The sequence below is a fragment of the Cervus elaphus genome, chromosome 25 (genome assembly GCF_910594005.1).
Source record: "Cervus elaphus chromosome 25, mCerEla1.1, whole genome shotgun sequence".
Lineage (NCBI taxonomy): Eukaryota > Metazoa > Chordata > Mammalia > Artiodactyla > Cervidae > Cervus > Cervus elaphus.
In genome coordinates, this window is record NC_057839.1 from 38,979,784 (window position 1) to 38,994,924 (window position 15,141).

At 38.7% G+C, this 15,141-nt stretch overlaps 1 protein-coding gene across 1 annotated transcript in view; it reads right to left on the minus strand.

Annotated features, from left to right (window-relative positions):
• The window catches only part of WDR70 (WD repeat domain 70), a 270,216-nt gene that overhangs the window by 163,862 nt on the left and 91,213 nt on the right, over positions 1-15,141 (minus strand). Inside the window, exon 9 of the mRNA XM_043887199.1 lies at positions 2,437-2,513. Within this exon, the coding sequence (XP_043743134.1) occupies positions 2,437-2,513 (77 nt within the window). The remainder of the gene's footprint in view (positions 1-2,436; positions 2,514-15,141) is intronic.

Genomic DNA, 15,141 nt, shown 5'->3' on the forward strand with positions numbered 1-15,141 from the left:
CGGTATCTCAACTAAAATATCACCTTTTCCAAGGCTTTCTCCACGTATTTTACACCCTTCTGTCCTCTATCCTTTTGCTTTATTTTACTTTATTCTTCACAGTTATTACTATATAATAAAACAATATTAATTGACCAGCGTCTCTATTACCATGTCTACCTCCCAGCACTCGCCTCCCCTTGAATGTAAGTCCTAGGAAGGCAGAGACCTGGGTCACACAGGTGCCTGACACACAGTGCACACACTATATTTGTTGACTGATCTAAGGATCCGACCGATCTCCTACGGCTTAGTCCGTTGCTAATTACTATCCTCAAGGGCCAAGGAGAAGTCAATCAAACTGCAGACCATCTGAATGTATTAGTGACAGGTTTCTCTAAAAAGTAGTAAAGAATCTGTATAATTGGAGGGGGAGGGTCCCTAAGGTTAAAGCCCACTTATCCTTTTATACAGCCTTTTTGACAAAGAAAGCCCATTTGTACAGTGTAAAAAGAAATTGGAGCACATTTTCAAATGTAAAATATACCGGTAAGTCAGTGACTTGGGCAGGGGATGAAAGAATTGTTCTTCCAAAGAATGAGACAAACTACATTTTACACCCAGTATAATAATGTCATGCCCTAGAACTTTACCCAAACCATGTAGAGGATAAAACAAAGTTACATAGGTTTCAGGTTTCTTTACACCCTATTCAAAACCATTTAAAGGTTTATTGTGAATTGCAATTGCTGGCCTCAAAACATGTAACACTCAAAGTTTCTCAAACTTTTTTGATCATGTATGTCTTTCTTCAGACGACTAATTTATGTATACTCAAAATCTATTTGGGGAAAGCTTCTGTAGCCCTCATAAAAGTTATTGTGTTAGCAACTATTAGAGTCACCATTCAGCATCATCCTTAATAGTTCTGAGAACAAGATGTTTTCTGTTTTTCCAATGGCTTTTATTCAGCTCAAGTTTTTAACCAGAGTAGCTTAGATCCTCTGTGTTTTTTACTTTCTTCCAACATTAACATCAATCTACATATTTTCTTTTCTTACTATACTGTATAAAGTCTCTAAATAGTTATAGGAATCTCTGTCTTGCTTCCTATTTAAATGCAAACAGTACGCCAATGTATAATAAAATATTTACTTTAACTTTTGGTAAACAGCTTTTATCAGCCTTCAGTAATTTCGTCCTATTCCTAGAACTTTTACTGGCAAAGATTACTAAATCCTATCGAATCTCAATTTTATTATATAACAAAATCATATGATTCTTCAACTCTAATTTTTTAAATATTGAATTATACTGAAAATTTCTTAATGGTAAAATTTCCTAATTGTAAAATATCCTTGGATTCCTAGGATAAACCTTACTGGACCATGGAACACTATTAATTCAGATTAGCTGCTAAATTTGTTTTCCTAAAGCTAAGTAAAGAATATGACTATAAACACACATAATTTAAGTATTTGGAAAGATAATAAGATAAATATAAAAGGAAAAAACTATAGAATTCTATTTACCATAAATTTTAACCAAGTGTACTATCCTGTTTCAGTCATATTCTGTATATTCTCAATTTTTAGTTCCTTTTAGATTGACTTATTTTCTAAACTGCACAATAAATGTGAAATTACCTTTTGTCTATTATTTTAAAGATTAATTCTAAGAAACATAAAATATCAAAAAATATGAATAGCATTTGTGAAAAGTAATGACGTAAATTACAAATATCAGAAAACAAAAGGATGAAAAACAAAATGGCCAAAAAAAAAAGAAAAACAAAATAGCCTAAAAGCAAAGACATTCTTTTTTATCTAAAATATAATAGTGTTTCACCTAAATAACACTATATAAATGTTTTTATTGTTAAGATGTTTTCACTGCAATTTTCTCTGTAGTATTACAAATAACTCATTATTGTAAATTACTCAGTACCAAAAATGAACCATATAATGTAACAATATAGGAAAAAGCTGTTCAAATATTCCCTGTAATATTCTTGAATCCTAAGCCAACAAATATAATTCAAAAGAATCTTAATAACCATTTAATCAATTTTTTCAGTTATTACTACCAAAAACCATCATTTAAGCAACAAATGTATATAAGCTATTAGATTCAGATGGCAATCAGCCTTTACTATAAAAAGTAACAAACATTAGAGTCATCTGAGTCCACTTAACAGCATCGATCGATCGATCCACGGTGCTCCCTAATGAACGCTACTGGAATTCATACCAACTCTCATTTTTACAGCTTTCATATTTATTTAAGCAAACCTTGTATGTCAGCTGAATTCAAGGTAAAGTTGAGAACAAGAATATATAAACATAAGGATTCTTAATATCCTATCTCTTACTTTACTGGCAAAACTGCTACAATGTAAATGTTAAAGTAAATACTGAAATACAAGAATTTATCAGATGAATCATCAACAATACTCACGCATCATTTGAGCAAGTCATAAACTCTCCCTTTATTTTGGGATGCCATGATCCAGTATGAAGCATTGCTGTGTGACCCTTGGGAAAAAAAAAAAATAGAAAGAAAGGAAAAAAAATCCTTAAAAAATGTAAAATAAACAAACTGACCAAAAGTTGACATATTGTGCTTAAAAGTAAAACTTTTTAGTCCTCTCCAAGGCACATTATTTTCATTACAAACCGATATTATTAGTTTTATTTCATAATATGCTTTGTTTATTTCATCTTGTTTATTTTAATTTTAATTCACCATGTAACCCCTTCTCCTCAGGAATCAGTACAGTGCTTATATACAACAGATGCTTAGAAAGAAAGGAAAGAGAGGGGAAAATGACAGCTTCTTTTTAGGAAAGAAGTAAAAAGTAAGAAAGACAATGGGAAAAAGTCAGTGGGAAAGAATTAAGGAGAATAGGAATTATTACAGGTAAACAAGACAAAAGCAAGAGGATGGCGGGGGAGGGGAATTTCCACTTATTTAAAATGTGTATGTGAGAAAAGAAAAAGCATCTTTAAAATGATTCAGGAAGATTAGCCCTACTAAGCATAGAGAATGATATAAAAACACTGTAAATAAAACAATGTGATGTTGGTATAAAAACTGACATACTTACAAAATCCATCACAGAATATATATTTCAAACACAAAACACACATACACGCACTCACACATTTCCCTCCTAAGTAGCAAAGTAAGTTAGAGTGGTCTCATACAATAATGCAGGTTCAAATGGGGCAGAAAAGAGCCTAATATTTTTAGTGTAATAATAGCAAGGCCTCTTATTCTGAAAGGGTCCAAAACAAAGCTAAACTCAGAGGTAAAATGTGCATATCTAAATGACTTAGAAGGAAAATAACTGTAGCTGTCTGAAAAGACTGAATTGGAACTGCAGTACCCACACATAAGCCTGGAGGTCATCTCTAGTCCAAGCTGCCCGCAATGCCTCAATCATATCTGGTGAACTCCTGACTTTCTGCTCATGTTAACAAGGTACAAATAGCGACCAGAGATCGGGATCTCTTCCTGCAGTAGGAAAGAATGGACTGAAGAAGTGCCTGGAGGGACTAGACAGAAAGTTTGAGATTCCACTTTCCCTTCCTGAGCTGAATATATATATAGTCAACTATCAACTTTGACATTTCCATTTGCATATAATAGGCATTTCAAACATAACAGGTTCAACAGAGTAATCTTGATTCTTTTTTTAAAAAAACTTTTTCTTTTATATTGGAGTAGAGCTGGTTAACAATGTTGTGATAGTTTCAGGTGACTAGCAAAGGGATCCAGCCATACATATACATATATCCATTCTCCCCTAAAGTCCCCTCTCATCCAGGCTGTTACATAACACTGAGCAGAGTCTTGATTCTTACTGCCCACTTCATTTGCAATATATTTCTTTCCTCGTTGCTAAAACTACAAACTTGGAAAGAAAGTGTAAGTCACTCAGTCGTGTCCGACTCTTTGCCACCCCATGGACTGTAGCCGACCAGGCTCCTCTGTCTACAGAATTCCCCAGGCAAGAATACTGGAGAGGGTTGCCACTTCCTTCTCCAGAGGATCTTCCCGATCCAGGGATCAAACCCGGGTTTCCTGCACTGCAAACAGATTCTTTACCATCTGAGCCACCAGGGAAGCCACAAACTTGGAAGTAATCCTTAAATATTCCAACAACCATAACCCCTAAACCCTCCTCTCTCTATACACCCAGATCCAATCCACTAGCTAGTCCTGTCAGTTCAGCCCCAAACACATCTCAAACCTATCCACTTTTTTCCTTTACCATTACTACAACTCTTATATGAACCAATATGTCTCTGCATCAGTTATTATGCAGTATGATAGACCTGTTACTAATCTCTACTTTTACTCTTGCCTAATATGCTCTACAAAGCAATCAATATAGTCCTTTAAAAATATGTTTTTAAAAATGCCACTGCTTTTTATCCTCACTGGCTTTTCAACCTCTTTACATAGTGTACAAAAACTGACATTTTCCACCCCAGCTTTCTTTACAACTTCACTTACTTTGTGCTCCTTCTTGCAAAACTCACTACACCTCACTGGTCTTTCATTTCCTGATACATGACGCTCTTTCCCCACATCAGAGCCTTTACACATGCTTTTCTGTTTGCTAGAAAGCTCTTTTTCTGCTTCTACATGACTGACTTCTCCTCACTCTTTCAATTTCACTTTACATGCCACTTATACAAGTAAGTACTGTCTGACCCTCTAGCTAAGTGAATATTGCTCACTCCACTCTTCTCGATCAGAGTACCTGTCCATTTCCTTGATAACACTCACCATAATTTGTAATGCTATATCTATTAAGTTCTTGATTATTGACACTGTGTTAATGTTTTACATATTCAAAAAAATAAGGATGGAAGAAATCTAAAACAAAATAAACAGAAACAAGTGAACACCACTGCATTTCAAATGAATAACAAATATACCGAAAAGACAAAAAGAAGGTAATAAGCCAAGAAACTACAAACCCTGTAGTGGGTTGAATGGTGCCCCACCAAAAAATATATGTCTACATCCTAATAGCTGAAACCCTGAATGGACCTTGTTTGGAAAAATAACATTTTCAGACATAATTAAGAATCTCCAGATTGTCTGGGTCAGCCCTAAATCTGATAACAAGTATCCTCAAGTATCCTTATATCTATCCTCAGAAAGAAGAGAAGACACAAAGAGGAGAAGATGGAAGCAGAGACTGCAGTTTCATAGCCACATGCCAAGGAATGCCTAGAGTCACCACAGGCTAGAAAAGTCAAGAAACAATTCTCCCAAAGCCACTGGAGGGAATGTGGCCATCCAATACCTTGATTTCAGACCTCTGGCCACCAAATTTTGAAAGAACAAATTTCTACTGTTTTAAGCGAGTAACTGTGTGTTAATCTGTTACAGTAGTCCTTGCTGCTGTTGTTTTAGTCGCTAAGTCATGTCTGACTCTGTGATCCCATAGACTGTAGCTTGCCAGGCTCCTCTACCCATGGGATTTTCCAGGCAAGAACACTAGAATGTGTTGCTATTTCCTTCTCCGGGTGATCTTTCAAACCCAGGAATGGAACCAGGATCTCCTGCACTGGCAGGTGGATTCTTTACCACTGAGCCACCAGGTCTGATCACAATGGTGTGATCACTCACCTAGAACCAGACACGCTGGAATGAGAAGGCAAGTGGGCCTCAAGAAGCATCACTACTAACAAAGCTAGTGGAGATGATGGAATTCCAGTTGAGCTGTTTCAAATCCTGAAAGACGATGCTGTGACAGTGCTGCACTCAACATGCGAGCAAATTTGGAAAACTCAGCAGTGGCCACAGGACTGGAAGAGGTCAGTTTTCATTCCAATCCCTAAGAAAGGCAATGCCAAAGAATGTTCAAACTACCACACAATTGCACTAATCTCACATGCCAGCACTAATCTCACATGCTAGCAAGGTAATGCTCAAAATTCTTCAAGCAAGGCTTCAACAGTACATGAACCGTGAACTTCCAGATGTTCAAGCTGGATGTAGAAAAGGCAGAGGAACCAGAGATCAAATTGCCAACATCCACTGGATCACTGAAAGAGCAAGAGAGTTCCAGAAAAACATCTACTTCTGCTTCACTGACTTTGCCAAAGCCTTTGACTGTGTGAATCACAACAAACTGTAGAAAATTCTGAAAGAGATGGGAATACCAGACCACCTGACCTGCCCCCTAAGAAATTTGTATGCAGGTCAACAAGAAACAGTTAGAACTGGACATGGAAAAACAGACTGGTTCCAAATCAGGAAAGGAGTACATCAAAGCTATATAATGTCACCCTGCTTATTTAACTTATATGCAAAGTACATCATGAGAAACGCTGGGCTGGATGAAGACAAGCTGGAATCAGGATTGCTGGGAGAAATACCAATAAGCTAAGATATACAGATGACACCACCCTTACGGCAGAAAGTGAAGAAGAACTAAAGAGCCTCTTAATGAAAGTGAAAGAGGAGAGTGAAAAAGCTGCCTTAAAATTCAACATTCAGAAAACTAAGATCATGGCATCCGGTCCCATCACATCATGGCAAATAGATGGGGAAACAATGGAAACAGTGAGAAACTTTAGTTTTGGGGGCTCCAAAATCACTGCAGATGGTGACTGCAGCCATGAAATTAAAAGACACTTGCTCCTTGGAAGACAAATTATGACCAACCTAGACTGCATGTTAAAAAGCAGAGACATTACTTTGTCAACAAATGCCAGTCTAGTCAAAGCTATGGTTTTTCCAGTAGTCATGTATGGACATGAGAGTTAGACTATAAAGAAAGCTGAGTCCTGAAGAAGTGATGCTTTCCAACTGTGGTGCTGGAGAAGACTCTTCAGAGTCTCTTGGACTGCAAACCAGTCAATCCTAAAGGAAATCAGTCCTCAATATTCATTGGAAGGACTGATGTTGAAGCTCCAATACTTTGGCCACCTGAAGTGAAGAACTGAGTCATTAGAAAAGACCCTGATGCTGGGAAAGACTGAAGACGGGAGTAGAAGGGGACGACAGAGGATGAGATGGTTGGGTAGCATCACCAACTTGATGGACATGAGTTTGAGTCAGCTCTGGGAGCTGGTGATGGACAGGGAAGCCTGGTGTGCTGCAGTCCACAGGGTCTCAAAGAGTCGGAAACAACTGAGCGACTGAACTGACTGACTGACTGAGCCACCAGGGAAGCCCTATAGTAGTGCGGTGTACATGTATGCTAAGTCGCCTTCAGTCATGTCTGACACTTTGCAACCCCAAGGGCTGTAGCCTACCAGGCTCCTCTGTTCATGGGATTCTCCAGGTAAGAATACTGGAGTGGGTTGCCATGCCCTCTTTCAGGGGATCTTCCCAACCCAGGGATCGAACTCGTGTCTGCCTGCATCTCCTGCGTTGCAGGTAGATTCTTTACTCACTGAGCCACCTGGAAGCCCACAGCAGTCCTCCTAGAAAACTACTAATACATACTCTCAGTCTGAAGACCAAAAGAACTGTAAATGAGTATGGCATTCTAGTTAATATATTTGTTCCTTTTTTGCAAATGGTATGCATTAACAATTCTAGAACTGCTTTCAATATAAATGAAGATTTAAGCAAATGAGGAAATATGTTGGCAATAATAGGAGCTGAGTTTCTACTGTTGGAGAAGGGAGTTACTAAACTGGCAAAGGCTAACAGAGTTTTGCCAAGAGAATGCACTGGTCATAGCAAACATCCTCTTCCAACAACACAGGAAAAGACTCTACACATGGACATCACCAGATGGTCAACCCGGAAATCAGACTGATTATATTCTTTGCAGCCAAAGATGGAGAAGCTCTATACAGTCAGCAAAAACAAGACCGGGAGCTGACTGTGGCTCAGATCATGAACTCCTTATTGCAAAATTCAGACTTATACTGAAGAAAGTAGGGAAAATCACTAGACCATTCAGGTATGACCTAAATCAAATCCCTTATGACTATACAGTGGAAGTGAGAAATAGATTTAAGGGACTAGATCTGATAGACAGAGAGCCTGATGAACTATGGACAGAGGTTCATGACATTGTACAAGTGACAGGGATCAAGACCAACCCCATGGAAGAGAAATGCAAAAAGGCAATATGGTTGTCTGAGGAGGCCTTACAAATAGCTGTGGAAAGAAAAGAAGCGAAAAGCAAAGGAGAAAAGGAAAGATATTCCCATTTGAATGCAGAGTTCCAAAGAATAGCCAGGAGAGATAAGAAAGCCTTCCTCAGCGATCAATGCAAAGAAATAGAGGAAAACAATAGAATGGGAAAGACTAGAGATCTCTTCAAGAAAATTAGAGATATCAAAGGAATATTTCACACAAAGATGGGTTCGATAAAGGACAGAAATGGTATGGACCTAACAGAAGCAGAAGATATCAAGAAGAGGTGGCAAGAATACATAGAAGAACTGTACAAAAAAGATTTTCGTGACCCAGATAATCACAATGGTGTGATCACTCACCTAGAGCCAGACATCCTGGAATGTGAAGTCAAGTGGGCCATAGAAAGCATCACTACGAACAAAGCTAGTGGATGTGATGGAATTCCAGTTGAGCTATTTCAAATCCTGAAAGATGATGCTGTGAAAGTGCTGCACTCAATATGCCAGCAAATTTGGAAGACTCAGCAGTGGCCACAGGACTGGAAAAGGTCAGGTTTCATTCCAATCCCTAAGAAAGGCAATGCCAAAGAATGCTCAAACTACTGCACAATTGCACTCATCTCACACGCTAATAAAGTAATGCTCAAAATTCTGCAAGCCAGGCTTCAGCAATACATGAACCGTGAACTTCCAGATTTTCAACCTGGTTTTAGAAAAGGCAGAGGAACCAGAGATCATATTGCCAACATCCAATGGATCATCGAAAAAGCAAGAGAATTCCAGAAAAACACATACTTCTGCTTTACTGACTATGCCAAAGCCTTTGACTGTGTGGATCACTATAAAATGTGGAAAATTCTGAAAGAGCTGAGAATACCAGACCACCTGACCTGCCTCTTGAGAAACCTGTATGCAGGTCAGGAAGCAACAGTTAGAACTGGACATGCAACAACAGACTGGTTCCAAATAAGGAATGGAGTACATCAAGGCTGTATATTGTCACCCCACTTATTTAACTTATATGCAGAGGACATCATGAGAAATGCTGGGCTGGAGGAAGCACAAGCTGAAATCAAGATTGCTGGGAGAAATATCAATAACCTCAGATATGCAGATGACACCACCCTGATGGCAGAAAGTGAAGGTGAACTAAAAAGCCTCTTAATGAAAGTGAAAGAGGAGAGTGAGAAAGTTGGCTTAAAGCTCAACATTCAGAAAACTAAGATCATGGCATCTGGTCCCATCACTTCATGGGAAATAGATGGGGAGACAGTGGAAACAGTGTCAGACTTTACTTTTTTGGGCTCCAAAATCACTGCAGATGGTTGACTGCAGCCACAAAATTAAAAGACGCTTACTCCTTGGAAGGAAAGTGATGACCAACCTAGATAGCATATTAGAAAGCAGAGACATTACTTTGCCAACAAAGGTCTGGCTAGTCAAGGCTATGGTATTTCCAGTGGTCATGTATGAATGTGAGAGTTGGACTGTGAAGAAAGCTGAGCACAGAAGAATTGATGCTTTTGAATGTGGTGTTGGAGAAGACTCTTGAGAGTCCCTTGGACTGCAAGGAGATCCAACCAGTCCATATTGAAGGAGATCAGTCCTGGGTGTTCATTGGAAGGACTGATGCTGAAGCTGAAACTCCAGTACTTTGGCCACTTTATGCAAAGAGTTGATTCATCGGAAAAAGCCCTGATGCTGGGAGGGATTGGGGGCAGGAGGAGAAGGGGACGACAGAGGTTGAGATGGTTGGATGGCATCACCAACTAGATGGACATGAGTTTGAGTAAACTCCGGGAGTTGGTGATGGATAGGGAGGCCCGCCGTGCTACGATTCATGGGGTCACAAAGAGTCGGACACGACTGAGTGACTGAACTGAACTGAACTGAAACTGGAAAAAGGGGAAGATTAGAATTAACGGTGCGGTGTTTGACTGAAACTGGGGATATCAATACAAACTCATGGTTTTTAATAGGTATATGTAAATACAGGGGTAAATTTACATTTCTAAATTATTCTCTCGCTTTATATGCTGCAAATGTCTAGAAACAATAACACCTCAGCAAACATAGGGAAGAGATCCTTGTTGCCAAATATTCTCCCCTAAAACAACGAGGGCTCCTTGGAGAAATGATTCTTTCTGGGGCTGAGGTAGGAAAAGTACAAGATGAATACAGAATATATGATTATCCTAAAAAAATAAGGGAGTGTTGCAAACATGATGCTGCTGCTGCTGCTGCTAAGTCACTTCAGTCGTGTCCGACTCTGCGCGACCCCATAGACGGCAGCCCACCAGGCTCCCCCGTCCCTGGGATTCTCCAGGTAAGAATACTGGAGTGGGTTGCCATTTCCTTCTCCAGTGCATGAAAGTGAAAAATGAAAGTGAAGTTGCTCAGTTGTGTAGCAAACATGATGAGGATATGCTAAAAAGATAAAATGCAAATTGGAGGGGCCTTTCACCAGTTAAACCTGGGACAATTAGGGTATCAAAATAAATAATGAAAGTAATGATTGTAAACCACTGTCTAAAATAAGAACCCTTGAAAGCATATTAATAAAGAAATAAATAAGAGAAAGTTCTTCCTTACAGAATGCTGATTAATAAATATAAGATAAATGATAGAAAAATTTTTGCACAATATTGCAATCATCAGAGTAATATTCAATAACTGATTCAAACAAAACCATCAATGGACTCTCAAAGCAATGGAGGAAAGTCTAATAATGAACAAGATAATGCCATGGTCTCAAGATTTCCCTGCAAATTACACAGCAATTACAAAAAAGGTAATATATAGCTAGCAACTTTGTACTAAAGAAATTTGGTAGGTATAAGGTACTTTCTGATATGAAGAAGCAAGGAGAGTAAAATATTATTTTGGAGTCAGTCCTTCTAGAAATGCATACCCTGACTCTAATTATGAGGAAAAACAGACAAAATTAAATTTTACATTTTACAAAATAACGTGGGTTATAGTCTTCAAAAAAAATCAAAGTAAAAGAAGTTGGGGGGTGGGGAGGTATAGGAACTACTCCCAATTAAAGGAGACAAAAGGCATGATGATAGAACTGGTGAAAAAATAATTATGAAGGAGATCATGGAGCTAACTGATGAAACTATTGATTATGGATTAAATAAGAGTATTTTATCAATATTAAATTCATGATTATATAAGAAGATGAAACATCATTAGGAAAACCACACTAAAGAATTTAAGAGCAGAGGAGCATGATGTTTGCAACTTATTTTCAAAAGTTGGGTGAAATTAAACACACATACATAATTTTTATGTATGTGTGTATGCATATATGCCTAAGTGCCTAAAGGATGTATAAGTAGGGGGGGAGAAGGGAAAGAGAGGAGAAGGAGGAAGAGTGTTTGTGTTAGTTATGGGAGAAAGGGAGGAAGAGATGGGGTGATGGAGCAATGGGACAAAATGTCAGCAATTGGTGATTCTGAAAAAAAGTATAAAGAAGCTCTGTGTACTATATTTTACAACTTTTCTGTAAATTTGAAATTACACCAAAATAAATACTTGAAAATATATATATTCTGGCTGCTCTCTGAAAAGTCCGTTGCAGAAACAACAGAGGAATATTGGCTTCCCTGACCCTACACCAGGGAAAGGCCAGTAACAAAGAGGCACAGTGCCTCCTCCCAGGACCCCAAAGCAGCAAAGGCAGCAGCCCCAGTGAGGTAGAACACTTTTAACGTCCCATGCCCTCTACCAGGCTAACATTAGTGACTAAGTTGATCGATCACCTATGGCTTCTCACCACACAGCAGCATTTGTAGGACAGAACCTTTCTGATAGTCTGTGCTTTACATCGGGATTAATGCCAGCATGGAGTAGCAGCACTCCCTTCCCCACCAACTCACAGACGCAACTGCTGAGGGGTGGGGAAAATATGATGTCCCCTTCCCACTCCAGCTTTGCCCAGGGGCATATCCAGTTATAGGAACTACTACATAACATAAAAAGAGTAAGCTTCTGGTTTTCCAGCAAGAACATCAGAACAATAAACCTCTGACAACAGAGGGCAAAGGGGAAATTAAGGGCTTAACAAGGAAGAAAGCAGGACAAAAATATCATTTAAATCTGCATGAGAAGTACTGAGCTCACTGCTGAGGTGAGCTTATATGTATAATACGTGAAACCTGTCAGAAGCAACTTAAGAAAAGCGCTGAGATCTTGAAACACCGCAGACTACCACCGAGGTTCCACATAACCTCCTGGGTAACATGCACATGAGACAAACCAGAATAGCATACAAAGGCATAAAGACCTTGGAAATTAAACCTATATTGGAAGTAAAAACAGCTAACATAAGGCAGGTCAGGACATACAGCCTAAAAGTAATCAGGTTGACTGTCAGCTAAAAAGAAACCACATATTCACATAAGCAAAAAAAAAAAAAAAAACTTCTAGCATTCTCCAGAAGTTTTAGACAGGAGCCTGCATCTCATAACACAATATTCAAAGTGTCAAGAATACAATCCAAAGTTAAACATACAAAAAATCAGGAAAACCTAACGAGGCCTCAAGGAGTAAGACATGCTAAGTCACTTCGTAGTGTCTGACTCTTTGAGACCCTATGGACTGTAGCCCTCCAGGCTCTTCTGTCCCTGGGGATTCTCCAGGCAAGAATGCTGGCGTGGGTTGTCATGCCCCCTCCAGGGTATTTTCCTGACCCAGGGATCAAACCCATGTCACTTACATCTCCTGAATCAGCAGGCAAGTTCTTTACCAATAATGTCACCTGGGAAGCCCCAGGAAGTAAGACGAAAGATGCCAACCACAAGATGACCCAAAAGTTGGAATTCTCAGAAAAATACTTTAAACCAGTGTTTACAATCATGATACAAAAAGGGAAAGCAGATAGTTTTGAAACAAAGGCAAAGACAGACATGCTCAGCAAAGAAAAACTAACTACTTTTTAAGAATGGAAATTTGTACTGAAAAACACAATAATGGAAGTTAAAATTCACTAGAGGGGCTCAACAGTAGAATGGATACATCAGAGGATAGAGTCAGTGAACTTGAAGACAGATAATTCAATCTAAACAACAGAAGAAAAAAAAAAGAATAGGGAAACAATGAGCAGAATCATAAAGATGTTTGAGACTATATCAAAAGATTTAGTATTCCTGTTATATAAGACTCACAGATGCAGAAAAATATTTTGAAGAAATAATGGCTAAAAATTTCCAAAGTGTGGTGAAAAAAGTTAACTTACAGATTTAAGAATCCCAGTGAAAGCCAAACAAAACGAACTAACAACAACAATCTTTAATGTAAGACATTTTTAAGGTACTAAGAGAAAAACTGCTGTTATTGTTCAGTTGCTCAGTCATGTCCGACTCTTCACAACCCCAAGGACTGAAGCACGTCAGACTTTCCTGTCATTCACCATCTCCTGGAGCTTGCTCAACTAATGTTCATCCAGTTGGTGATGCCATCCAAACACCTTTCTGTCGTCCCCTTCTCCTCTTGCCTTCAATCTTTCCCAGCATTAGGGTCTTTTCTAATGAGTCAGCCCTTCACATCAGGTGGCCAAAGTATTAAAGAGTTTCAGCTTCAGCATCAGTCCTTCCAATGAATAGTCAGGATTGATTTCCTTTAGGATTGACTGGTTGGATCTCTTTGCAGTCCAGGGGACTCTCAAGAGTCTTCTTTAACACCACAGTTCAAAACCATCAATTCTTTGGCATTGAGTCTTCTTCATGGTCCAATTCTCATATCCATACATGACTACTAAAAAAACCATAGCTTTAACTAGACGGACATTTATTGGCAAAGTAACGTCTCTACTTTTTAATATGCTGTCTAGGTTAGTCATAACTTTTCTTCCAAGGAGCAGGTGTCTTAATTTCATGGCTGCAGTCACCATCTGCAGTGATTTTGGAGCCCAAGAAAATAAAGTCTGTCACTGTTTCCATTGTTTTCCCATCTATTTGCCATGAAGTCATGGGACTGGATGCCATACTCTTAATTTTTTGAATGTTGAGTTTTAAACCAGCTTTTTCACTCTTCTCTTTCACCAAAAGGCTCTTTAGTTCTTTTTCACTTTCTGCCATAAGGGTGGTATCATCTGCATATCTGGGGTTATTGCCAAGTTAAATGTACAGAAAATGCACTTTAGAAGCAAAGGTGAAATAGAGACATCCTAAGATGAAAGAAAACTAAGAGAACTTGTCACCAGTAGACCTGCTTAAAAAGAAATGCTACAGAGGGAATTTCCTGGCAGCCCAGCAGTTAGGACTTGGCACTTTCACTGACAGAGGCCAGGTGTGATCCCTAGTCGGGGAACCAAGATCCCACAAGCCTCACAGCATGGCCAAACTGTTTTAATTTTTTAAAAAATAAAATGCTACATAAAGTGAAAAATTGGTCATATAATTCATTTGGAAACTTTTTAAAAGAATAAAACATTTCAAGAATTATCTTATTATTTCAAGAATATCTTTACTATTATTTTTTTCTTATTTTAATTCTCATTGGTTTATTATTTCAATAAATTTTAACCCAAGGATAATCATGAAAAGAAAGAAAATGTTGGAAGACTCACACTTTTCCATTTTTCAAAATTAATTACATGTTAATGTTTGTAGTAGCTTTATTCATAAAGCTTTGTTGGCAAAATATGTTTTGCCAATGGGACAGATGTTTAGTGAGAGGGAAAGAAGGAAGTAATGAAGATGTTTCAAGAAGGAGAGAATAATCAACTGTGTCAAACACTGCTGAGAGTTACAGTGTTAGGAGAATTGAGAACTGACCACCAGTTATGAATCACATGATGGTGCGGTGGCATGAACAGGTAAGTGAGTTAGTGCTGAAGTGTGTGTTGGTCGCTCAGTTCTGTCTGACTTTTTGCGAACCCATGGACTGTAGCCTGCCAGGCTCCCTGTCCATGGAATTCTCCAAGCAAGAATACTGGCATGCATGGGCATTCCCTTCTCCAGAGGATCTTCCCGACTGAGGGATCGAACCCAGGTCTCCCACAATGCAGGTGGATTCTTTACCACCTGTGCAC